Source organism: Nothobranchius furzeri, chromosome 10 (genome assembly GCF_043380555.1).
Source record: "Nothobranchius furzeri strain GRZ-AD chromosome 10, NfurGRZ-RIMD1, whole genome shotgun sequence".
Classification (NCBI taxonomy): domain Eukaryota; kingdom Metazoa; phylum Chordata; class Actinopteri; order Cyprinodontiformes; family Nothobranchiidae; genus Nothobranchius; species Nothobranchius furzeri.
This window is the reverse complement of record NC_091750.1, coordinates 35,632,389-35,657,088: the sequence shown is the minus strand read 5'-3', so window position 1 is coordinate 35,657,088 and position 24,700 is coordinate 35,632,389. Positions and strand designations below refer to the sequence as shown.

General features: G+C 44.7%; 3 protein-coding genes and 1 long non-coding RNA gene across 9 annotated transcripts in view; 3 read left to right on the top strand and 1 right to left on the bottom strand.

Annotated features, from left to right (window-relative positions):
* LOC107386303 (netrin-G2) overlaps nucleotides 1-8,173 on the top strand; it is a 22,713-nt gene extending 14,540 nt beyond the window's left edge. For 4 of the 5 annotated variants that reach the window (XM_054730307.2, XM_054730308.2, XM_054730305.2 and 1 more), the window contains 7 exons: nucleotides 1,556-3,337; nucleotides 3,555-3,617; nucleotides 3,789-3,863; nucleotides 4,913-5,080; nucleotides 5,227-5,370; nucleotides 5,446-5,535; nucleotides 5,623-8,173. In XM_054730307.2, coding sequence (XP_054586282.2) covers nucleotides 1,556-3,337; nucleotides 3,555-3,617; nucleotides 3,789-3,863; nucleotides 4,913-5,080; nucleotides 5,227-5,370; nucleotides 5,446-5,535; nucleotides 5,623-5,747 — 2,447 coding nt within the window. In that variant the 3' untranslated portion in view covers nucleotides 5,748-8,173. The remainder of the gene's footprint in view (nucleotides 1-1,555; nucleotides 3,338-3,554; nucleotides 3,618-3,788; nucleotides 3,864-4,912; nucleotides 5,081-5,226; nucleotides 5,371-5,445; nucleotides 5,536-5,622) is intronic. The other variant, XM_054730309.2, reaches the window with a different exon arrangement.
* A 168-nt stretch (nucleotides 8,174-8,341) lies between these two features.
* On the top strand, nucleotides 8,342-24,694 carry endog (endonuclease G). The gene is made up of 6 exons (XM_015960443.3): nucleotides 8,342-8,594; nucleotides 21,806-21,999; nucleotides 22,076-22,217; nucleotides 24,023-24,132; nucleotides 24,210-24,291; nucleotides 24,367-24,694. The coding sequence occupies exons 1-6, from the start codon at nucleotides 8,379-8,381 to the stop codon at nucleotides 24,556-24,558; spliced, it is 936 nt and encodes a 311-aa protein (XP_015815929.3). The 5' UTR covers nucleotides 8,342-8,378; the 3' UTR covers nucleotides 24,559-24,694.
* Nucleotides 9,949-19,598, bottom strand: LOC107386201 (uncharacterized). Of its 2 annotated transcripts, XM_070555288.1 has the most exons (3): nucleotides 19,162-19,598; nucleotides 11,143-11,290; nucleotides 9,949-10,281 (listed from the first exon to the last, which is right to left on the bottom strand). In XM_070555288.1, the coding sequence occupies exons 1-3, from the start codon at nucleotides 19,501-19,503 to the stop codon at nucleotides 10,034-10,036; spliced, it is 738 nt and encodes a 245-aa protein (XP_070411389.1). In that variant the 5' UTR covers nucleotides 19,504-19,598; the 3' UTR covers nucleotides 9,949-10,033. The 2 variants fall into 2 exon arrangements, with proteins under 2 accessions (XP_070411389.1, XP_015815931.3); XM_015960445.3 differs by lacking the exons at nucleotides 9,949-10,281; nucleotides 11,143-11,290 and adding an exon at nucleotides 14,831-15,442.
* Nucleotides 11,267-14,840, top strand: LOC139072089 (uncharacterized). The gene is made up of 2 exons (XR_011521700.1): nucleotides 11,267-14,020; nucleotides 14,131-14,840. It is a non-coding gene; the product is annotated as an uncharacterized lncRNA (long non-coding RNA).
* Nucleotides 24,695-24,700: the final 6 nt, after the last annotated feature.

Genomic DNA, 24,700 nt, shown 5'->3' with positions numbered 1-24,700 from the left:
AGTTCCAAACGCTTTGGGGCAGCGTGCACAAATGCTCGCTCACCCCGCGATTTCTATCGCATCCGGGGCGTGCACAGCAGCAGGAGGTCAGCCGACCTCAACGTGCACGTGGGTACATATGGAGTGAGCAGGTCAGAGAGACAGGGAGGTGCCAGGTCGTTGAGTGCTTTAAGTCAGTAACTTAAACTGTACTCTGAAAATGACAGGGAGCCAGTGAAGATGTTCCAGGACAGGGGTAATACGGCTACGTCGGTGCGTATTTGTCAAGAACCTGGCAGCAGCGTTCTGGATGACTTGCGTAGTCCAGGCGAGAGGTAATGAAGGCATGGATGACTGACTCAAAATGCCTCCACATCAAGATTTGTCTGAGGCGAGTCAGGCGACAAAGCTGAAATGTCCGAACATCTGTCAGCGCAAAGCCGAGGCCTTTCTCTGGAGCTAGCTCTGAAGTCACGTGGCTCCGATGCTCATTAATTATTCTAAATTTTAAGTATTAAATTACACTTGAACAGAAAATCTACAAGGCAATCGAAACTAGATCTATTAAATCTAAAATGGTTCTTTTAACCAGGCTGTAAACATGTTTATCTCTGCTGTCAAATGGGCATTTTTAACATGGAAGTCAATGAGGATTTGCTCGCTTCTGGTGCCAGCCCCTAGTGGTTGAGAGTGGAACTGCACTTTCCCCCTTCCGAGATTTTTATCTTGAGAGGCGCTATAGAAAATTTCTTCTTCTTCTTCTTCTTCTCCTTCTTCTTCTTCTTTTTCTTCTTCTTCTTCTTCTTCTTAATTCTTCTTTTTCTTCTTCTTCTTTTTTCTTTTTCTTCTTCTTTTCTTCTTCTTTTTCTTCTTCTTCTTTTTCTTCTTTTTCTTTTACTTCTTTTTCTTTTACTTTTTCTTCTTCTTCTTTTTCTTTTTCTCCTTCTTTTTCTTCTTCTTTTTCTTTTACTTCTTTTTCTTTTACTTTTTCTTCTTCTTCTTTTTAATTTTCGTTTTGTTTTACTTCTTTTTCCTTCTTTTTCATTTTCTTCTTCTTTTACTTTTGCTTCTTCTTTTTCCTTTTCTTTTTCTTCATTTTCATTTTCTTCTTTTTCTTCTTCTTTTACTTCTTTTTTTCTTTTACTTTTTCTTCTTCTTTTACTTTTTTCTTTGTCTTCTTTTACTTCTTGTTTTCTTCTTCATTTTCATTTTCTTCTTCTTTTTCTTTTACTTTTCCTTCCTCTTTTTCTTTTCTTCTGCTTCTTCTTCTTTTTCATTTTCTTTCTTCTTCTTTTTCTTCTTCTTTTACATCTTCTTCTTCTTCTTCTTCTTATCTTCACTTTCACCTCAGAATTATGGGGGCTTGGTTTCAAACCACACTCCTCCGGCTAACTTCTACTTTGTGAAACAAGAGTGAGAGAGCTTTCTAAAAGGTGAATGAGAGCTTATAAAATGCCAGTTTACCTTGGCCCAATGCACAGAGACGTTTATTTTACGTACAAGCTCAGTGGAACTGAAAATCTAATTTTGAAGAGTTGAGCCAGTTTTCTGTAATGTAACTCTTTTTCTCTGACAGCGACTGGTGTGTCTAACTATGATGCATCTGATGGACCTTCTGCCTCATCAGATGGAGTGGCTGACCCTGCTCTGGTTCCTACTCCAATTCTGACTCCATTCACTGACAGCTCTGCCACCACTAACCCTAAAACCGTTAGTGATACCCAGACTTATATAAACGCTGCTGATGGGACACCTGCACTCATTGGTAGTACTACTTCAGATACTGGTAGTACTGATAACAGGCCCTCTACCACTACCAATAGTGTGTTTTTGTATACAATGAGTACTGTGGAGAGCACAGAAAAGGCTCTTACAACATCAGATGTGTTCAGTAGCTCTACCACCGCTGACACATGGAGTATCACTGCCCCAGAAAGAGTTACTGATGCTGATACTACTACTACAGTCAGTCCTACTGGTAGTGGTAGTACTACGAGTAGTTTCATGGTTAACACCGATACTACGACTTGCTTCACTTGTACAAGTGATGCTGATGTTCCGTTAGACTTATCCCAGACCACTGGCAACAGTCCTGTAGGTTTTCCTGCCACCATTGTCAGCTCAGTGATGACTGAAGCGGACTTGAGTAGGACATCAGGACCTTCAGGAGAAACAGCTACACCAAACACCTCAGATTTGGAGACTGGGGACCGTTTGTTCACACCCGTTTTCACCAATCCCAGTGTGACCACTAGTAGCTATGGTCCCAGCAGTACCAACCCAGTAATCTCAGGCATAAATAGCAATCTGGGGGTTTCTGAGACTGATTCGATGTCTGGATCCTTGAGCACCACTTCAGGCTTCACCTTATCTGGGGATTTTAATGCTGACCTGGTGACCAGTCTTATTCCACCTTCTGTTGGTGTAGTGCCATCGTCCAAAGACCCGAATTCAGCAACCACTCCAGAACTAACACCTTCCAGAGACCTGGCATCATTTGGAGATCTTCTGCCAACTGGTTCTGCGCCAACCACACAAGAAGTAGAGGATTCACTGGAAGCAGGATATGGGACCACCTCTGCTGCTGAAAGCCTTTCAGAACCTCCTCTGGATGCTTCTCTCCCAGATGTTCCTTTGAATGTACAGTCTTTGGATCGTTCTCCTAATGAAGCTATTCCTGTAACCCAGTCCCTTGGTGTACGTTCTCCAAAAGTGCCTCTGTCTGATGTACCTCTGAAAGAAGCATTTACTGAGTTACCTCCTCCAGAGCCGACTTCAGGAATACCATCCTCTACAGATCAAGTTACGTCGATCGATATCCCTCCTTCAGACGTTCCTTTTGTAGGATCACCAACTGAAGTCGTCTTTACTGGAGTGTCCTGTCGTGAATCATCTCCTCCAACAGAGCCATGTTTTAACACTCCAGGTGATTCAATGGGCGTAACTTCTCTAAACTCACCTCTTTCTGTCACAATTCCAAAGGAACCTTCTCCCGGTCCACCGTCTTCAAATGCTCCTCCCCCAGAGCTACAATCCTCTGGAAGTCCAGACATTCTGAAGGAGACTCCTGGTCCTGCTCCTCCTGTCGAATCTTCAGTTCCTCCCTCTGGAGGAGAAAGAGAGGAGGCATCAGACAAAGTTTCTAGAACCTTAAGTGAATCAAACCTTTCAGCGAGCTTAAATTCAGAGCAAGAAAATAATCCAGAGTTTAAATCTGAACAAGGAGCTGCCGGTGGTCCACTTTCTAAGCAGGAAAGTGTTTCATCTGAGGACATCGCTCAACCCTCCGGAGAAGTCGAGCTGGAAGAAAAGAAAAAGTCCAACAAGGAGGAAACTGACGAGCAAGAACGGAGGAAAGGTAAAACGAAAAAACAACAAATAAAAGTAGTTAAGTAGAATTAGAGAGAAGTGAATCGGATAGCAGGGGAGCTTTTGGAGGACAATCCTGAAACGGCTTTATTTTGGGGAGTAGTTCCTTTAAATGAGCGACTTAAGCAAGTTTCACAAAAGACTCAAAATTAAAATGTCACTACAATAATTTACAACACTTTTATTTGTTTGTTTGTTCACGCAAGCGCTAACGAGCAGCAAACCTAAAGAGGAGAAGACAATAGACGAAAAAGGATTTGAGAAGAAAGGTATCAAACGAGTCCCATCTTTTGTCCTTCAGGCTAGAAGACATGTTTTCATCAGCCGCAGTAGAAAAAGTCATTAAGAGTGATTAGTCAGAACTACTAACTAACCATGTGACTGCTGGTGAGTGGAGTGTTGACCCCTGACCTGATGTTTCCATGGTTTCATGTCTCAAGCCACCCAGAAGATTCTGATCCCAGGAGGACCAAAGTTTAGTCAGTTGTCCAAGATCATTTATGTCAACTTCCAGGGTAAGATCGCTCTCCAGTAGCTGAGTTTCCACCTTTACCTGCCCCGACTCCTCAGCAGAGCGTGAACGCCCAAAGATTCCTGAAAGGTTTCAAAATGACCACAACCCGGTCAGGCTGGTGCTCTCCATCTGTATCCCTCTGTCCCATCCATGCTCACCTGTTTGGTGTGTGTGTAATGTGTTGGAGGTGGGGCTGTGTGTGTGTGTATGTGGGGTGGGGGTGGAGGGTGTCTGTAAGTGAGGTTTGTTTTCTAACCGTGTGTGTTTGGGGTCAGATGGGTGCCAAAACCCGTGCACGTGTATTCGGCGTGCACGGGTCCACATCGCACGTGCGAACGGGACTCGCGCTTGGAAGTTAGAACCTCTCGAGCGAAAATTTACATGGCAAGAGGTCATTTTTACACTGAGAGGGAGCAAACTATGTCTGTGAGCGCACAAGGATGTGCACAAGCATGGACGTAATTTTGGGGGGGACAGGGGGACATGTCCCCCCCACTTTTTCCAAAGTCAAGTTTTGACCCCTGCACTTTTTACCATCCAAAAACAATATTACGCTATATTAAAGTGACACTGGTTGAGCTCTAGGACCAAGCAGAAAACAACCGTTTGTGTTGAAGCCTGTTTCCCATTAGAGCATGCTGTAAAGATACCATACCATACCCCCCCCACCCCCCCCACACACACACACACCCGTGTCCCCCCCCACTTCTTAAGTGAAAATTACATCCATGTGCACAAGTGACAAACCTGCATGCGCGCATTGGCCAAACATGCACACGGCAGCCTCCCTACGAGCGCGCAGAAAGTTTGCCGCGCATGTTTTCCTCTGCAGTGTGCTCCTTGGTCAATGCGCGCACGCAGGTTTGTCACTTGTGCACATCCTTGTGCGCTCACAGACACAGTTTGCTCCCTCTCAGTGTACAAATGACCTGTCGCCATGTATATTTTCACTCGAGAGGTTCTAACTTCCATGCGCGAGTCCCCTTCGCACGCGAATACGCGTGCACAGGTTTTGGCACCCATCTGACACCATATATGTGTTTCCATTAGACTGTGAGTGTAACGGTCACTCCAACCGTTGCAGTTACATCGAATTAATCAATGTGGTCACCTGTGTGAGCTGCAAACACAACACACGAGGACACAACTGCCAGTACTGTCGCCTCGGTTACTATAGAAACGCCTCGCTGCCGCTGGATGACGAGAACATCTGTGCCGGTGAGAAAACCAGCACATTAGAACAAAAACACGTACCAACACAAAGATGGTCATGGTGTGTGTGTGTGTGTGTGTGTGTGTGTGTGTGTGTGTGCGTGCGTGCGTGCGTGCGTGCGTGCGTGCGTGCGTGCGTGTGTGTGTTTCAGAGTGTGAGTGTAATCCTGAGGGCAGTACTCATCCTCACTGCTCTGATGATGGACTCTGTCGCTGTAAGCTTGGAGTCACGGGGAGGCGCTGTGACTCATGCTTACCTGGTTACACCTGGCGAGAAGGTGGAGGCGGATGTAAAGGTAACACAGACGAACTCTCAGTCACTCTGCTTGTTTCCAGTTTAGAGCAACTCCATGTCACCGTTTCTCCCTCAGAGAATGCGTGTGACTCGGAACGACTCGTCTGTCAGAACGGCGGCACCTGCGTTGACTTTCAGGGCTGTGTGTGTCCAGACACCTATACAGGTAAGTGCACACCTGAATGCTGACACAGCTTGTGCATGGGGAGGGGGGTGTCAGCTAGAACTGACGATGTTGCGGATGCCTGTGCAGGAACGTTCTGTGAGAAGAACGTCTGTCTGAAGAAAGGTGGCTGCTCTGAAAATGCTGCAGGATCTCCGCTGACGTCACACGTCTACCTGCTGACCCTCAGCCTAATCACCGCCTCCTTCTCCTGACCACGCCCCCTCACACCAACAGCTCATCTTGTTTTCTGGTGGGACCGGATGTGACATCCCACTCAGACATCAGAGCGACTGGCTTCTCAGCAGTTTTGCTGAAAATGTTATTCTGTGGATGAATGTTTCTAGTGTTTGGGTTTCATGACATCACTCCACGCTTCTCCGGTGCTCCACAAATATGTACTATAGTACCCAGAATGCCTCAGTGTAACAAAACACCCGAGGTGTACCTTCCCTTTAACTCCAACAACCTCTCAGCAGCTGAGAGCTCTAAATATCTGCCTTGGGAGGTTCACAGATGTTCACAAAGGAAACGTTCTGCTGGTCACAGTTTAGCCGTCATCTCATGAGTCAGCCTGAACATCCGCTTCATTTTCATCATTTTAAAAATTGTTGTACCTAATTTAATGACAAACCTGCTAATGAAGATATCCGACACAAATCATCCTTTCACCAGAATTAGCGTTCATCCACGCAGGATTTAGGACGTAAGGAAATGAATGCTGCCGCCTCGTCTTGGCAGAGGGGGTTTGAGTGTGGAACCAACGGCAAGCAGGTCCTTGATCAGACAAAGTGCAGCCCAAACAGCCCTCATGATGATAGGAATGCTGGCCACAGTGGCCCCCCCTCTGGGGCCAGGCCTGCAGATGGAGCACTCAGAAGAACAAGAAGAGTTCAGATACCAGTGATGAACTTTCTCCTCAAGCCGGGCGTACACTGTGCAACTTTTTCACTTTTTTGAGCAGATTTTCCACTCGTGCGAGAATCCACGAGATCGGGGCGAGTTTAGCGCCGAGCGTCGTGTAGTGTACCGGGGGTTACGAGAGGCGATTAACACCACGTGACCAGCTACCGATCAGCAGTCGTGAGCTCGCACGGACTTCTGGCGTGTTTGATGTTTTGCTCGTTCCTCGTGAGGGTATCGCACTGTTGAAGCGGCGCTGCGAGCGACTGCGACCCAAAAAGTATCAGAACCGCTCACGGCGCATGCGCAATCCTGCATCAACACCGCTCGCCTGCTATTTCCCTAATAACACACGTTGTTCGTTTTTATTTCTACACGGTTTTTTACTCACAAGGATTGTCGAGGAAGCATGTTTGTCGTGTTCATGTCAAATTAAACTGATCACTAAACACAGATTTACTTTCTTTATTTCGTTTTCCTCATCCAACCCCCATAAATCCCTGTGTGTCCTCCTGCAGCACTCCCGAAGGACAACAGGCAAGTTGTGTAAAAACTGCTATTTTTAGCATATTTTTAGGTCCGACGTGTTGCTACCAGACGTGCATCGTGAGCACATGGCACGTGAGATCTGCCCTGCGAGGAAGTCGTAGCTGAAGCGGAGCGCTACGGGTGAAAAAGTCGCACAGTGCCGTCGTCAGTTGATCCCAGCCTTACAGCCCCACCCTCAGCTCCTCCTCTCTTCCCTTTTATGGAATTGTCTGGGCTGGACGGAACATGTGACACGGTCAAAATGTCGGTGGTGGCCACCTCCCATTTTAGCACAAAAACTTGTTATTGGAGCCTATGGAAACCCATTGTCCATATATTAATGTCGATGGTGTCCGCCCAGCTTTAGAGCTCAGGTGGGAAGTTTGGTCATCCAGGAAGGGCTCAGAGTAGATCTTCTGCTCCTCCACACCGGCAGGTGGCTCAGGCATCTGGTTAGGATGCCTCATGGACGCCTCCCTGGTGAGGTTTTCCAGGCATCCAAACAGGAGACCAAAGGGAAGAGCCATGATGGAGGGACTATGCTTCTCTGACCAGGGAACACCGTAGTAGCCTACTTCCACCGGAGGAGCCCCTAAACCCTAACCTGGCCCCAGATAAGCAGGGAAAATGGATGGACACTAAAAAATAAACCCAGCGTTCGTCTGTCCCACTTTGTGCCTGGCTGGAAGTTTTACTGTAGTAGAAATAAACAACTAGTAAATCATAATCAGATATTAAAGTTGTTATTTAACTGGTAGAGCAGAGCACTAATAAAAGTTTTATAGAGCTTTCTGGAGTAAACTTCAAATGTCACAAAGTGTCTTTCTAGACCATTAACTTTTCATTCCTTTGATCACAACAATCATTTAAAGGAGACACGGCCCAAGCTGACTTCTATCCGACATTTCAAGGTTCCTGCATGAATCAAAACGCTACACGAAGCTGATCTCAAACATTTCTGACTGCTACCCAGCTTGCAGGTTCCACAGCTGTAAGTAGATAACTCTACAACAGTCCTCACATCCTAAAACCTCCAACTGCCTCACAACACAGACACGTTAACTGTGTATTTGGGAAATTATTGGAAAACTGGTTACAACTCAAATGTGTTTTATTATAAATGTGGGTCTAATGTGTGATTATCAGAAATGAACAAGTCAGCTGACTAACACGGTTCATGTGGTTATTAAAACACGACATTCACAGAGAATTTTCTGTTGTTTTTATTTAAGTTATTCACAAATACAAATATATGAGCTTTGGTAACAGTTACAATGCCTAGAAGGACAGAAACGATGAAAAAAGAAAATACAAAGAAAATATTAAAAAATGCTGGATCATCATTGGGGTATTAATATTCAAATGAAAACAGTAAAAATTTAGTTCAATAGTACAGAGAATGTTCTGTGTTGTGGATGTGGGTGACGTCATCAAGAAGCGCCCAGACAAGCATGGGTCGAGTAGGTCTAGCCGGGGTGACTTTTCTGTCCGGAGCGGGAGTCGGAGCTTTCCTGAGCCACCTGTGGCGCAACAGATGCGGGAAGGAGGAGGAGGACAGGCCAGGGCTGCTGAGCCGGGTTCCGGTCATTCCAGTTCCAGGACTGCCAGCGATCCAGGCTTCCGAACTGACGGTGAGTGCACCGGTTTGACACCGCGGTCAAGTAAGCCGATACACGGAAATGTATGGCAAGCCGGTCGGATCAATAATCGCCCACTTAAGGATATTTAACGGCGTCTAAATCGCCGTCTTTAAACAAAAAACGCCGAAAAAAGCGGCGAAAATCCCTTCGGAACGCCGTCTTCAGGTAGTCTTTCGGAGCGCCGTAAAAAACGACGTTTATTCTGGTCATTGAACGCCGCACCGAGGCACTTCGGACGCGTTCTCAGAACGGCGCAAAAGACGGCGCTTTTGACAGCCTTGCGTGACTTTTCCGACGGCGTAGAAGACTCCGTTTTATTTTTGATCATGCAGATCACTCCCAAAGGTTTTCTGAGCCACTTCGTTTAAACCGCGATCGCCCAATCCGTAGAGAAAATACAGACAGCTGTAGGTCATCCTAGATGCTACTTCCTGCTTCCTGAAGATGCTACTTTATGCTTCAATTCACCAAAATGACCTCATCTATAGTACTGATAGTTGCATTGGCTCATGGTAAACATAATTTTATTACTGCTAATAGCATTGATATGAATACAATACAGACACGGAGTACGGTCTAATGTGATACTGGGAATCAGACTTGTACCAGTAACATGTATTCGCCACTAGGGGGCACCCTCACGTAAGCCAAAAGCAACGGGGAAAGTTTTTTTAGTGGGTTTTGGGAATCTGCTGTACGTGTTAGGATGAGTGGTGTCAAAAGTACTCACATTCATTACTCAAGTAAAAGTATAGATACAAGGTTTTCAAAAGACTTTTTCAGAAGTTGAAGTATCAACTCAAGCTTTTTATTCAAGTAAAAGTATAAAAGTACTGGTTTCAAAATTACTTAAAGTAAAAAATAGAAGTAATGTAAGGGAATAAAAATGACATTAATAAGCTTGGGTCATGCCGCAGGGACAACAGTCCACACACAGAACAACATACAGTTACCAATAGGCCTTGTTCAGCCGCAAAAGCACCTGGCTCTCAAAGTTCTTTGAGCCAATGCATGCTCTTCTTGGCCTGAAGATCAGCCCCGCAAACACCAAACAGTCTTTCACAGGCTGCTGAGGCAGGCAGGGCCGTATTAAGCTCAAGTGAAAGCTGGCACACAGCTGGGGAGGACCTCAGCACCTCTAATGTTTCTCCAGGGCACCCAAGGTACGCATCCAACTGCTGACTCGTTTCAAGCGGGCCGGTCTTCTTCTTTTCCTCTTTGAAGAAGACCGGCCCGCTTGAAACGAGCCAGCAGTTGGATGCGTACCTTGGGTGCCCATCTTTCAATTCTGCAGTCAGTTAATTAAGTTCTCTAGGCAACAAGGAATAGAGCTCAACTCAATGCGTTAAGTCACACCATTTATTGTGTTCAAGGTTGGGTTCTAACTCAATCCGAGTTCATTCACATGAAAAAATAAACCATAAAAAAAATTACTGTGAATTGTTTGACTCTACAGCTTCATACATCAGCTGGAAGATTTTGAACTGGACTGACATTTTCTTCTCAGAAGGTATTTTTCCAAGCAAGTCAGCAACAACACGTCCAAATCTGATATCTTCGGTGTCATTTAGGACAGCTCTGTCATGCTCAATCCTGTCGAGCCTTTTGAGCAACAAGTCATCCATCATCTTCCTCCTCTTTGGTGCTGGGCCTGGACTCATTAAGACACTGGTTAAACCTGAACAGAAAAGCAGTTTTGTAAATATTTTAAAATACATTTCCAATTAACGTTCTTTCCAGAACTGCGCTGCTCTGGGTGGCTGCATGTCGGAGTAGCTCTGTTGACTATATGTAAGTTTTGCCTTTTCTTGGGCATTTTTTCTTCTAGTTTCTCAAGAAAAACTGTATTTTTTGGACACTTAACTTTTCTGTTTCTGGTGCTGTGAAGCTTGGAGGATTTTTACTGCTATTTTTTTTTTAGCTTTTTTCACTTTTTGAGCATTTGTTATGATGCGTAACCATGACAACAAGCTGGTTTACAATCGGGAGCAGCTGATTAACATTGGAAAGGCTGAAATAATACCTCAACTGAAGCCACAAATCCCAAATGAGCTAAAACGCAAGAAGCGTGGGTGCAGAGCGGGAGCAAAACGGAGACAGAGAACGAGAAAATTCAAACCATCTCTTCCATCGATCATAACGGGCGATGTGAGAGATCACTGGCCAACAAGATGGAGGAACTCCAAGCCCTTTCAAGGACTCAGCCAGAGTTTCGGCAGTTTCGGAACCGCTGGAGGAGATAATGCAAAGAAGCATTCTCCAGAGAATCAAGAAAATGATGGACAACCCTGAGCATTCTCTTCACAAGACTGTCCGACAACGGAAGAGTGTCTTCAGTCAGAGGCTTCTTCAGTTTGGCTGCAACACTGACCGCTACTGGAGATCCTTCCTGCCAACAGCCATTGTAATATACAACACCTCTTTGATGACTTGATTATTGTTATTATTCTGAGCTACTACAGCAATCAGTTTCCCTCTGGGATTAATAAAGTATTTTTGAATTTTGAATTGAACTAAGTCTTAGTACAACTGCACGTACCACCACTGGATCCTGGAGAGGAGCAGACCTTTTCCATTGGAGAACTGTAGGAAAACGTGTCTTGGAGGGTGCTTGGGCATATTGGCGTTGGGACAGGGGAGGTTGGGGAATCAGACTGGAGGAGATCTGCATCTGAATCCTCCTCAACCTTTAAAATAAATAAAATAAAATTAACATACACATATTTTATTGAAGCTGTTTGTTATTTAACATTAACAGAAAAAATATATAAAGTCTTTCTATGAATCCTGTGATCAGACACATTTCTTAAACCTTAACAGAAAAATAACTTTACCATGGCTGATGTCACGTTGGTTTCTGTTGCTCTATGTTTAATGAAAGTCGAGAGCCAACTCGGCTCTTTTAGAATTGGTGGAGCATTCTTGTTTCCACCAGGATCACCGCTTTTCCCTTTGTTCCCCTTCCTTGCCTTCCCATATCGGTCCCTCATGTTTTTCCAGCATTTTTAACAGCGTCCTCGTCTTTTCCGACAGTGCGAGCTATTTCTCTCCAAGAATTATTAACAACATGTTGATCACGGTGATCTCTGAGAGCTGAATCATACAAATGTCTGTATTTACCAACCTCTGCCATATCCTCTGCCAGTCCGCCATGTTTTTCCGCGTCCGACCGTCCGCGTGGTTACAAATTTTCCTAGGTGCGCGGTGCGGAAAGTTTGGGCCGTGCGGAGGCGCGGCGGAGGGGCGTGGTTGTTAAAATGACGCAACTTTTCCGCGCGGAGCCGTGTGAACCTCGCGGACGCGTCAAGCATAAACCAAGCTTTATTCTATTGCATGTTTGTCACACAAAATATTTCTGATCATCAAACACATGTAACCATTAGTCAAAGATAACACAAGTAAACGCAAAATGCAATTTTGAAATGATGGTTTTTATTATTTAGGGAGAGAACAAAATCCAAACCTACATTGCCCTGTGTGCAAAAGTAATTGCCCTCCATGTTAAAAAATAACCCAACTGTGGTGTTTCACACCTGAGTTCTATTTCTGTAGCCACCCCCAACCTGATTACTGCCACACCTGTTTCAGTCAAGAAATCACTTAAATATGAGCTGCCTGACACAGAGAAGTAGACCAAAAGCACCTCAAAAGCTAGACATCATGCCAAGATCCAAAGAAATTTAAGAACAAATGAGAACAAAAGTAATTGAGATCTATCAGTCTGGTAAAGGTTATAAAGCCGTTTCTAAAGCTTTGGGACTCCAGCGAACCACAGTGAGAGCCATTATCCACAAATGGCAACAACAAGGAACAGTGGTGAACCTTCCCAGGAGTGGGCGGCTGACCAAAATTACCCCAAGAGCGCAGAGACAACTCATCCAAGAGGTCACAAAAGACCCCAGGACAACTTCTAAAGAAATGCAGGCCTCACTTGCCTCAATTAAGGTCAAAGTTCACGACTCCACCATATGAAAGAGACTGGGCAAATATGGCCTGCATGGCAGATTTCCAAGACGCAAACCACAGTTAAGCAAAAAGAACATTAGGGCTCGTCTCAATTTTGCTAAGAAACATCTCAGTGATTGCCAAGACTTTTGGGAAAATACCTTGTGGACTGATGAGACAAAAGTTGAAATTTTTGGAAGGCAAATGTCCCGTTACGTCTGGCGTAGAAGTAACACAGCATTTCAGACAAAGAACATCATACCAACAGTAAAATATGGTGGTGGTAGTGTGATGGTCTGGGGTTGTTTTGCTGCTTCAGGAACTGGAAGGCTTGCTGTGATAAATGGAACCATGAATTCTACCGTCTACCAAAACATCCTGAAGGAGAATGTCCGGCCATCTTTTCGTCAACTATGCCTGGTTCATGCTTCTCCGTCAGCTCCGCATGGGACAGACACGCACAGATTAACGGAAGTGTTTTGCTCTCATACTTCTCCGTTTGCTGAAGGGGCGTTGTAAAGCATTTCTCTGCCAGGACAACAGAGGGCGTAGCGTAGGTTGCAGTACAGTGACGTACTATTTCCTTGGAAATCACTTCCGCGGTCTGAAAAATGGAAAGCAACAAGAGACAGAGAAGTTTGATCGAGTTGGAACTGTGATCTAGACGAAGAAATGCTTATCCTGCTGAAATACCAGCGAGAGCTTAAAAGGAGACAGTGGCGTCGGTGGGATGTCCGTCTGCTAAACAGGTCTAGGCAGACAACAGGCAAATTTTCAGGACTTGTGCAACCTTTGAGGGACATGGGCGCGGAAATGCATTTCAGGTATTGTCGTATGTCGGTTGACAGATTCGATGAGCTGGTTCGGTGATTGAAACCACTGATAAATCACCAGGGGACACACAGCTTACCGATAGCTGTTGCCCAGAGACTGGCAGTGACTCTGCGTGTTTTAACTTCTAGTAGCAGTCAACAGGCTACAGCTTCCAGCTACAAAATGGCGTCCAACAGTGTCGACGATTGTTTCAGAGGTCTGCAGTGCGTTGTGGGAAGCACTGCAACCGGATTACCTGCCATGTCCTTCTACTAACCAGTGGGCAGCCATTGCAGCAGATTTTTGGCGTCTTTGGAACTTCCCAAACTGTGTGGGGAGCCTGGATGGCAAACATGTGACTATCAAAGCACCACCAAATGCTGGGAGTGACTACTTCAACTACAAGGGCACTCACTCCAGTGTGCTGTTGGCAACATGTGATGCCCAATATCGATTTACTATGGTGGACGTCGGTGGGTATGGACGGGAAAGTGATGGTGGTGTGTTTAAAGAAAGTGTCTTTGGTTCCACACTGCTGAACAACAAGTTGAACCTGCCACCTCCCGCGTTTCTCCTTGGAACCAGGACCGAAGCACCACACAGGCTAGTTGCTGATGCTGCCTTCCCCCTGCACATCAACATAATGCGACCTTTTCCAGGTATGCGACTAGCCATATGTTTCACATTCAAAATGGCAAGTGTGTCATGTGTATTAAGTTGTGGTTATGTTCTGTTGAATAACACTCATTGCTGCCGTTTTTATTTTCAGGACATAATTTGTAGAAGCTGATCTTCAATTACCGCCTTCCCAGAGCCCGGCGTGTCATTGAAAACAGCTTTGGGATCCTAGCGGCGCGGTGGCGAATTCTTGGGAGGGCCATCGAGTTCCACCCAGATAAAGCTGTGAAGGTTGTAAAGGCGTGTGTGGTTCTCCACAACTACCTGGCATACTGCGATAATGCCAACACACCAGAGAGCCGATACATCCCACCCACTTTCGCTGACAGCGACTCGGCAGGAGTGGTGCACCCTGGAGACTGGCGGAGAATGGTGGACGGTGACTCCAATCTGCTACCGGTCAACACAAGGATGATGTGCAAGAGCCGCTCAGACAGGAATGCCATTTGTGTGAGGAATGAACTGACACAATTCTTTTCGTCACCAGCAGGAGGAGACTGTGTTACGTGGCACACTCACAGACTTTGTCCATCCTAATCATAGCGCCTGATGGTAGTGTTCTGTTTTAGTTTCTGTTTACCAGGTCTATTTTCTAGTGCCTTGTTCACTGCCGTTTAAATGATTATACAGCTCATATTTTGTTATACAAGTGCTACTCGTAATAAGAATAAACCCTGTTGTAGTGGAATTTTTTTTAAGAAACTGTCTGCTCTTTGGAGCCTAGTCAAGAGTGCAAAATATTGTGTGCAAACGGATGCCAAATAACTGAAAATGAAAAAATAAACTGTAAATGGAAGAAAAGAGACTTTGCTTTTAATAGAAAAGAAACATGCAAATGAAACACTTCTATTGGGAATAAAAATTAAAACATGCAAATAAAAAAAACTTTAAAACACATTTCAGTCCTCCAGAAGGTCGCACACACACGAGATGAGGTTGCGCCTGGCCACCACCTGCTTGTGTTCAGGGACCCTCCTCAGTAGGTCGGCTAGCATCTGCCCAAATCGGTCATATTCATCGTCCTTCTGCAGTCTCTCACTGAGCTCTTTCCTGCGTCTGTCAATTCGAGCAATTTGGTCAGAAAAGAAGTCATCCAATTGCTGCTGGCGCCGCCTCTTTTTGAGAGCAGGTCGTGGTGTGCTGGTGGACTCTAGCCACTCATAGGTTGTTTGATCCATTGAAATGGATTCTCGGTCAAGGGAGGCATGGAGAGATGGAGATGAATTTGCTGAAGATGATGATGATGAATGTGATGAGCAGGTGATGTGAGCAGGATCCAGTGAGGATTCATCCTGCTGTTGAGAGTTAGGCAGCGATGACCCCCGAAATTGTGATGATGGAGCTGGGGCCTCATCCTGTGAGGATCCACACGAGGCCTGGTCCTGAGGTGGTTCAGTTGAAGCCTGGTGTTCAACAAACACAGGCGTATAGTTATCTCTTTATTACTTACATACACTGGTAAAAACAGAATGCAAATATAATTATTAATCGGTTTAGGTAATCACAATAGTATAGAAAGATGAATTTGGATGACTTTGATGAAAGCTTTTAACTAGAACTGCAGCTTGTTAGCACTAGGGATGCACCGATAGATCGGCATTTGATCGTAATCGGCCGATAGCGCCCCTATCGGTTTTAATCGGAGTTTTCAAAATAGATCAAAGCAGACCGATCAGGTAGGGTTGTCACAGTAACCGGTGTAGCGGTAAACCCCGGCAAAAAAAAAAGTTGACAATAATAATAACCGTCTTGTTTTTAAAACATATATTATCTCGGTGGTTTACCGTGGCTGCGGTGTAGGCGCGGTGACCCTTACCAGCCACCGTATCATCTGCTGAAGTTGCCGGCGGCACATGCGCACTTTGTTGTTTACAACCCAAACTTTCTTGAAGCTAAAGCTGAAATAATGGCCAAAGGAGGAGACGGCAGTGCTCAGGACATTTATTATCCCTCAAAGAAGACAAAGTGGGAAGTACGGGCATCTTTTGGATATTTGAAGAATGCCGAGGGACAGCCGATAGAAGACGGCTATCCTGTTTGCAGCACGTGCAGAAAAAGTGTCTGTGAAAGGCAGCAACACTTCAAATCTCATGACACATCTGCATGGCCATCACCCACAACTCTACAGTCAACGCAAGGCAAGCTAACGTTAGCGTTTTAGCTAAAATCCGAGGATTTGGGTTGAGGGAGAATGCAACGAGTCACTATATAAAGCAGCCGCAGCGCCGCTACCTGCATATAAACCGTGTCGCGGACACCGCCATGTTGAAATGACGCTATGCATTACGGGGCTCCCAGGGGCAGATAAGAGTTGGTCTCTCTCCGAGAATAATTATGAATTTAACAACGATTACTGCCTGATGACATTTTCCCACATCTGCAAAGCTCACTGGAAGGACACAAACCGAGGACAATACTTTCCTGATATAGGGTTTATTACTCAAGTAAGGGTAAAAAAGTATCTGATTAGAAGGCTACTTGAGTACTGAGTATCATTTGATCTAATATTTTTAAATGATGACAACAGACATAAAATAAGAAGTTATGGGCAAAAATTGGTATTTAAAGACTAAAGGGGAAAAATGTAAACAAATAAACAACATAATTACAAAATAACACATTTTAGGCAAAATTTAGACACAAACTGACGACAATATTTTCCTGACATACAGGGTTTATTTAATTGTGTGAAAATGTAGCACGTTCAAAAAAAAAAAAAAACATACCGCGATAATACCGAAAACCGTGGTAATTTTGGTCACAATAACTGTGAGGTTAAATTTTCACACCATGACAAACCGAATACAGACCATTTTAGATTAGGTTGCATTTCCTTTATTCCCAGATTATAGTTTGTAGCACTCATAATGTTGTAGAAAATTTCTGGCCAATCCACGTGATCGGTATCGGTGATCAGCATTCTTTGATATCGGTATCGGTGATCGGCAGCAAAAAACCTGATCGGTGCATCCCTAGTTAGCGCCATGTGTAGCTGGAAGCACAGACAACCAGGAAGTACAAACATAGCGTGCTAAAGTAGTTACCTTGAAATTTGAAGATGTGGGTCTATGCTTTATGTGCGGCTCCAACCACGAAAGCATAACATAAAAAGCCGGAACCTTTTTGCTACGTGGATCGCCACTGGTGCCCCTCAAGCTTTTTTTTTTAATTCGGACAAATTTGTCCCGCATGCTCCTCCACTTCTTCATGCAAATGTGGGCAATTTCCTTCTAGGAGTTGTAAATGACCTGGGCATCTTTATAGTTTTTCAAAGACGGATTATATAAATGTTCATATTTCCGTACTTCCTCCGCTAGACGTTCCTCGAACTGGTCCATATCTACTTGTTTACCACACACGACTCCGGCACTGTTGACAAATTTAAAGGAAATGGCGTCATGACGGAAGGGATCTCAGGTTTCTGGACCAACCAGTCACAAGCTTGCGTAATCCGTCTCGTTCGACGGATATTTAAAAAAGTGGGCTTGACTCCGTACGTACTTGCGTGCCTGCCGGAGCCCTACGCAAGAACGGATAACGGCGTTGCGTGTCTCCGCGCTGACGCAGATGGAGAAGCATGAATCAGCCTTAAAGCTGAAGCCATCTTGGGTGCTGCAGCAGGACAATGACCGAAAACACACCAGCAAATCAACCTCTGAATGGCTGAAGAACAACAAAATGAAGACTTTGGAGTGGCCTAGTCAAAGTCCTGACCTGAGTCCTATTGAGATGCTAGGGCATGACCTTAAAAAGGCGGTTCATGCTAGAAAACCCTCAAATAACGCTGAATTACAACAGTTCTGCAAAGATAAGTGGGCCAAAATTCCTCCAGAGCGCTGTAAAAGACTCGTATCAAGTTATCGCAAACGCTTGATTGCAGTTATTGCTGCTAAGGGAGGCCCAACCAGTTATTAGCTTCAGGGGGCAATTACTCTTTCACACAGGGCAATGCAGGTTTGGATTTTGTTCTCTCTCTAAATAATAAAAACCATCATTTCAAAACTGCATTTTGTGTTTACTTGTGTTCTCTTTGACTAACGGTTAAATGTGTTTGATGATCAGAAACATTTTGTGTGACAAACATGCAAAAGAATAAGAAATCAGGAAGGGGGCAAATGGTTTTTCACACCACTGCATACATTTGCATGGCAGGAATGTCGTCAGGCCAGAAGTAGGTTTTTGAGTTCTTTCATTGTGTAGAAAGTGTGAATAAGGTAGGTTTCATTCTAATCTTTAGTTCACCAACTCTATTTAGCTCTCTGCTCCGAGTCGGCTGTTGCGTTTCAGTTGCAAAGCGTTAACTCATTTACATACAAACAGGAAGCTCCCTGTGCGGAGTAGGCAGCAGCAAGGCGTCAACATTTACATTCAAACAGTCAAAAGAACCTGGGTGTGACTCTTTGTGGTCCCCCACATGACTTTAATTTATTTTCAACTAAATTTGGCTGATAACCTCTTAACAGAGACACTTAGGGTCTGAGCGCACACTCTCAACACAGACAGGATCATGCCTATGTTTAGTACATGCTTTACCAACCAGATGTAGACTATAGATTTGCACAATTTAACCCTTTGATGCATAATGGTCACTACAGTGGACAGGTACTCAAAATTGTTTATTTTTACTATTAAGCACAGCTGTTGAAGACTTTATTGCATGTGAGCCCCTCCATTTGGACTTCAGTAAGTCAAGCCAACATATTTCATGTTCAGAATGCACGCTGTCCACTGAGGTGCACATGTAAGAAATTATTTGTAAATTAAATGTCACAAAAATACGTAAAAATGAAATTTGTTTCATACACACCTAAAGACGAATGAAAAAAACTGTTAAAAAATCATGGTTGAATATTTCATAATTCATGCATCAAAGGGTTAAAATAACTTCGAAGTATTGCATAGCAACAATATAAGCTCAGATAATATTTGACTAGAGTCTAATTTAAAATGTCAAACAAACAAACAAACTTGCAACATTAAATCTTAGCTTACGGCTAGTAAGCGAGCCATAGCATGTGCTCAGGCGTAGCAAGGCAATTGGCGAACAGTGAAAATCTACCATTATTATGTTACTACAATATTTTGTCAATAATCGAGTGATAATATGAAACTTTTAGCTTACCTCAATATGCTTTTTCAAGTTAGACGGTGAGGTTTTGAAAGCCATCGGCTCGTGGGACTTGGGTGCACAGAGCTTGCAGCGCCTTCGGAATGAGTTGTTTTTGCATCCAACCATTTGAAAAAATCCTTCCAGGTACGGCCAGGGAAGCACTGGGGTCGGCTTGTCTTCCAGGCTATCTGCGTCCTCACGGGTACTTGGTTCAGACGGTTCAGACGTCTTATTCAAGCAAGTTCTTTTGCCTCTCCGCCCAATGCTACTGCTACAACATACGTTTGCTAGCAGTCTTACATCCTGGAGTGTCACGTGATTTGTGTCACGTGCAGTTGCGCTGACCAATAGCATGTCGGAATGGTAGATCTCATCCAACCACAATCAAAACTTTGTTTTTCACCGACGACAATCCGTAACAAAAAGCCGAAACGAAGTGGGAGTAACGAGGTTATTTTTTAAAAAAAGTAAGGAGTAGAAAGTACCGATAACAGGGCTGCCAACTTTTGAACATTTCAAAGAGTGAGACGGGGTCATGGGGTTGGGAGCGGACAAAGGGGCAGGTGTGTGTAAATGAAACGGATCGGGTTTGAGTGGGGCAACTGAATTCACAATGCCAACAAGTCCTTGGTTATAAAAGTTAACTAAATCTGGTGGAGAAATGGTTTGTAATGATTCCTCAAGTGTATCAGTACCTAACTGAAAATTGTCCATGTTGATATTTTTAAGTTTCCTAAAAGTTATTACAGGAAGAGGTTTGATGGTGTAGACAGTATTAAATGTAAGGAGAGAATGAGATGGAAATACTTATGCTGTCATTCAGAGTGAGTCCAGTACAGCAAATTAAATCCAAGATGTGTCTAATAATGCAATCAGAAGAAATTCACAGTAGGAATACGCAAAAGAAGTATAATGAACCCAAAGTTCCTTCCAAATTATTTAGATTTCCTAACCAGTGCTTGCTCTGAAGCAGTGGCGGATTTAGCAATTTGGGGGCCCAGGGCGAACACAGACATGAGACCCCTTACACTAAAATTTAGACGATCTTATCTTTAACTGGATTTGCGAAACTCTCCCTTCTTCTGACACGAGTTATTTTCCCTTTTTATTAGTCCTCTTTTTTCCTGTCTTTCTCTCCCTTTGAGTGCTTTCTTCTTCCTGTCAGTGCTCTTATGCTTTGACCTTTCTTTTTCTTCTATTTTCCATTTTGGTCTCTGTTTTCCTCCCTTTAAACATGTTCCATTGTCTTTCCTTTCTTCTTCCTTTTGATGTTTATACTGAAAAACGACGTCACTTTTGGAAGTGAAGATAAAAGCTTTTTAAAGCGAGCTGCTTCTTTCTCTTATTGGAGCCACTACATTTCATGCTTCATGTTTGAACTACCGCTTCGAGTTTGTTACGAATGCTCCCGCCTCTCTTATTTTTATTTGTGGTCTTATGGCACTTGGCAAACAACAATTTGGTGCATTACTGCCACCACCTGGATTGGAGTGGAATGACGACCAATCACTTCCTGTTTGTGCATGGGCATCTTAAAGGAATAGTCCATTGTGGCATTAACGGAGGGGTGCCAGCAGTCAGGGCTAGGGGCCCCCCCAACATAAGGGGGCCCCAGGTGGCCGCCAACCTATGCCTATTGGTAAAACCGCCACTGCTCTGAAGCAGCCTTGGTGGGAGACCGCCTCCATCGCCACATACGTGGACGAGGCCTTTGTCAGGAGTTTTGATCCACAGGCTATAATTGACGGTAAAATGCAGAATAATCATTGTTTTTGAGCTTCAGCTGAATCGATAAGTGGTTGACAGTCACTGATCTTTTTATTTGTAAGTTGCTTTTACTCAATCATACACTGACCACTTTTCACACTCTACTGCTTTCTTCTACAGTCTGCTCTTTAACTGTACTATTTTGTGCAATTTCAGCTGTTAACTTTATTTTCTCTGTAAGTGTTTTTCTCCCCAGAAGAAGCTACAATGACGTTCTGCTCAGCTGTGGTGGCCTCATGGAGGGGGCCATCGACTAGCACACTGCTGCTAACCACTAATACATTCTCTCTCCTGATAATAACTTTTTGTTTTCATTCACTTTTGATGTGCTAATACTAGTTTATCCGTTTAATTATCCACTAGGATAAATACAATAAAGTTTATCTCTCACCAAATACAATATTTACTAAGACATCACAATATAACTATAGACACATTACTTGTCTGTGTGTGTGTGTGTGTGTGTGTGTGTGTGTGTGTGTGTGTGTGTGTGTGTGTGTGTGTGTGTGTGTGTGTGTGTGTGTGTGTGTGTGTGTGTGTGTGTGTGTGTCTGCCTGCTCTGTCTTCTCGATCCCCAGTGAGTCGTGGAGGATGGCTGCTTATACTGAGCCAGGATTCTCTGGAGGTTTCTTCCTGTTAAAAGGGAGTTTTCCTCTCCACTGTCACTGCATGCTTGCTTAGTATGAGGATTGCTGTATAGTCACTGACACTAGTCAGTGACTTGATGCAATTTGCTGGGTTCCTTATATAGGTAACATTATTTCTGATTGGCTTAATGAACTGTGAATTGGAATGTTTATTATGTGAAGTGCCTTGAGACGACTCTTGTCGTGATTTGGCGCTTTATAAATAAACTTGAATTGAATTTACCTGATGTTTCCTTACCAAGGTCAGTCCAGGTGGCTCTGGAGCAGTGATGAAGTATGGCTTTCCCTCACTGGCCAACATCAAGACTAGAGAGTCCTACATTACATCTTATGATCCTCGCACCCGCACTGCATCTTGGGTAATAGAAAGACTCAACCCTACCTCCCTGACGGGTCCCTCAAACAGGAAGTTCTGCGACTTCAAAGAGGACGACAGGTGAAGCAAACACTGTAAACAAATGGGTGCAGGTGATGACAGGTGGACCATAACCATTTCTCTCTTCTGCTGGCAGTGTGCACGTTTTCCACAGAGCAACTAATGACGACTACAGGGGGAGTGGCTTCGACAGAGGTCACCTGGCTGCTGCAGCCAATCACAAGTGGAGTCAGAAAGCCATGGATGACACCTTCTACCTGAGCAATGTAGCTCCTCAGGTAACAGAACACCTGGGTTAGAGTTGGTGACGTTTGCCTGTCTATGGTAATAAGGCTGTAATCTCTTCATGCTCTGGTGCAGTTTTTAGTCTCAGAAACAAATTAACCTGAGCCGAATCCGTTTGTTAAGGTTTGAGGGAACACTTGTGGTGTACCTGAAATAATCAGGTTCAAAGTTTACATCATGTTCCAGGAAACATACTAACTCCTCAGGTGCAGGGGGAGAACATGCTAACTCCACAACTGTATTGGGAGAACATGTTAACTCCACACCTGTATTGGGAGAACATGCTAACTCCACACCTGCAGGGGGAGAACATGCTAACTCCACACCTGTACTGGGAGAACATGCTAACTCCACACCTGTACTAGGAGAACATGTTAACTCCACACCTGTATTGGGAGAACATGCTAACTCCACACCTGTACTGTGAGAAGATGCTAACTCCACACCTGCAGGGGGAGAACATGCTAATTCCACACCTGTACTGGGAGAACATGCTAACTCCACACCTGTACTAGGAGAACATGCTAACTCCACACCTGCAGGGGGAGAACATGCTAACTCCACACCTGTACTGTGAGAAGATGCTAACTCCACACCTGCAGGGGAAGAACTTGCTAACTCCACACCTGTATTGGGAGAACATGCTAACTCCACACCTGTACTGGGAGAACATGCTAACTCCACACATGCAAGGGGGAACATGCTAACTCCACACCTGCAGGGGGAGAACATGTTAACTCCACACCTGTATTGGGAGAACATGCTAACTCCACACCTGCAGGGGGAGAACATGCTAACTCCACACCTGTACTGGGAGAACATGCTAACTCCACACCTGTACTAGGAGAACATGTTAACTCCACACCTGTATTGGGAGAACATGTTAACTCCACACCTGTATTGGGAGAACATGCTAACTCCACACCTGCAGGGGGAGAACATGCTAACTCCACACCTGTACTGGGAGAACATGCTAACTCCACACCTGTACTAGGAGAACATGCTAACTCCACACCTGCAGGGGGAGAACATGCTAACTCCACACCTGTACTGGGAGAACATGCTAACTCCACACCTGTACTAGGAGAACATGTTAACTCCACACCTGTATTGGGAGAACATGCTAACTCCACACCTGCAGGGGGAGAACATGCTAACTCCACACCTGTACTGTGAGAAGATGCTAACTCCACACCTGCAGGGGAAGAACTTGCTAACTCCACACCTGTATTGGGAGAACATGCTAACTCCACACCTGTACTGGGAGAACATGCTAACTCCACACATGCAAGGGGGAACATGCTAACTCCACACCTGCAGGGGGAGAACATGCTAACTCCACAACTGTATTGGGAGAACATGTTAACTCCACACCTGTATTGGGAGAACATGCTAACTCCACACCTGCAGGGGGAGAACATGCTAATTCCACACCTGTACTGGGAGAACATGCTAACTCCACACCTGTACTAGGAGAACATGCTAACCCCACACCTGCAGGGGGAGAACATGCTAACTCCACACCTGTACTGTGAGAAGATGCTAACTCCACACCTGCAGGGGAAGAACTTGCTAACTCCACACCTGTATTGGGAGAACATGCTAACTCCACACCTGTATTGGGAGAACATGCTAACTCCACACCTGTATTGGGAGAACATGCTAACTCCACACCTGTATTGGGAGAACATGCTAACTCCACACATGCCGCCCTGTTGAATCTTGGTTTTATCAAACCAGGTTTAGGGAAGTCTAGTTTTGTTGAACCTGATTTGAAGTGAACCCTGTTTGTCTCCAGAACCCTAACCTGAATCAGAACACCTGGAACAACCTGGAGAAGCTCTGCCGCTCTCTGACAAAACGCTACCTCAATGTCTATGTGTGCACTGGCCCACTCTACCTGCCCAGGTAATCTCTTTTCAAACACCATTGTATTTGGGGGTGGGGCCAAAGGAAGACATCCATCAGTGACAGTTTTTTCTTAGCAAAGAAGATGATGGGAAACTCTACGTGAGGTACCAGGTGATAGGACAAAACCACGTTGCTGTGCCTACACACTTCTTCAAGGTAAATCTGATCATTCTGGGATGTCATCAAAACACTTTCCCACCTTCTGAGTCCACCTGTCTCATCTCTCCTCAGGTGCTGATTCTGGAGCAGGCGGATGGCAGAGGGGTGGAGCTTCGCTCATATGTTTTACCCAATCAGCCAATTGATGATAAGGTTCCTCTGGAGCGTTTCCTGGTTCCCATAGAAACCATAGAGAGGGCGTCTGGACTTCTGTTTGTCCCAAACATCATGAAGAGGACAAGCAGTCTACAGGCAATAAAATGAACTACAGTACCCACAATGCCCTGCTGCTGTTTGTGTAAACTACTGCCCCGCTGAATGTTCTGGTTCTGCAGCTGTAAACATCTGTAATTACAGAGTCGGAGATGAATAAGCTCAATAAATTCATGTGTCGAATGGATAATTG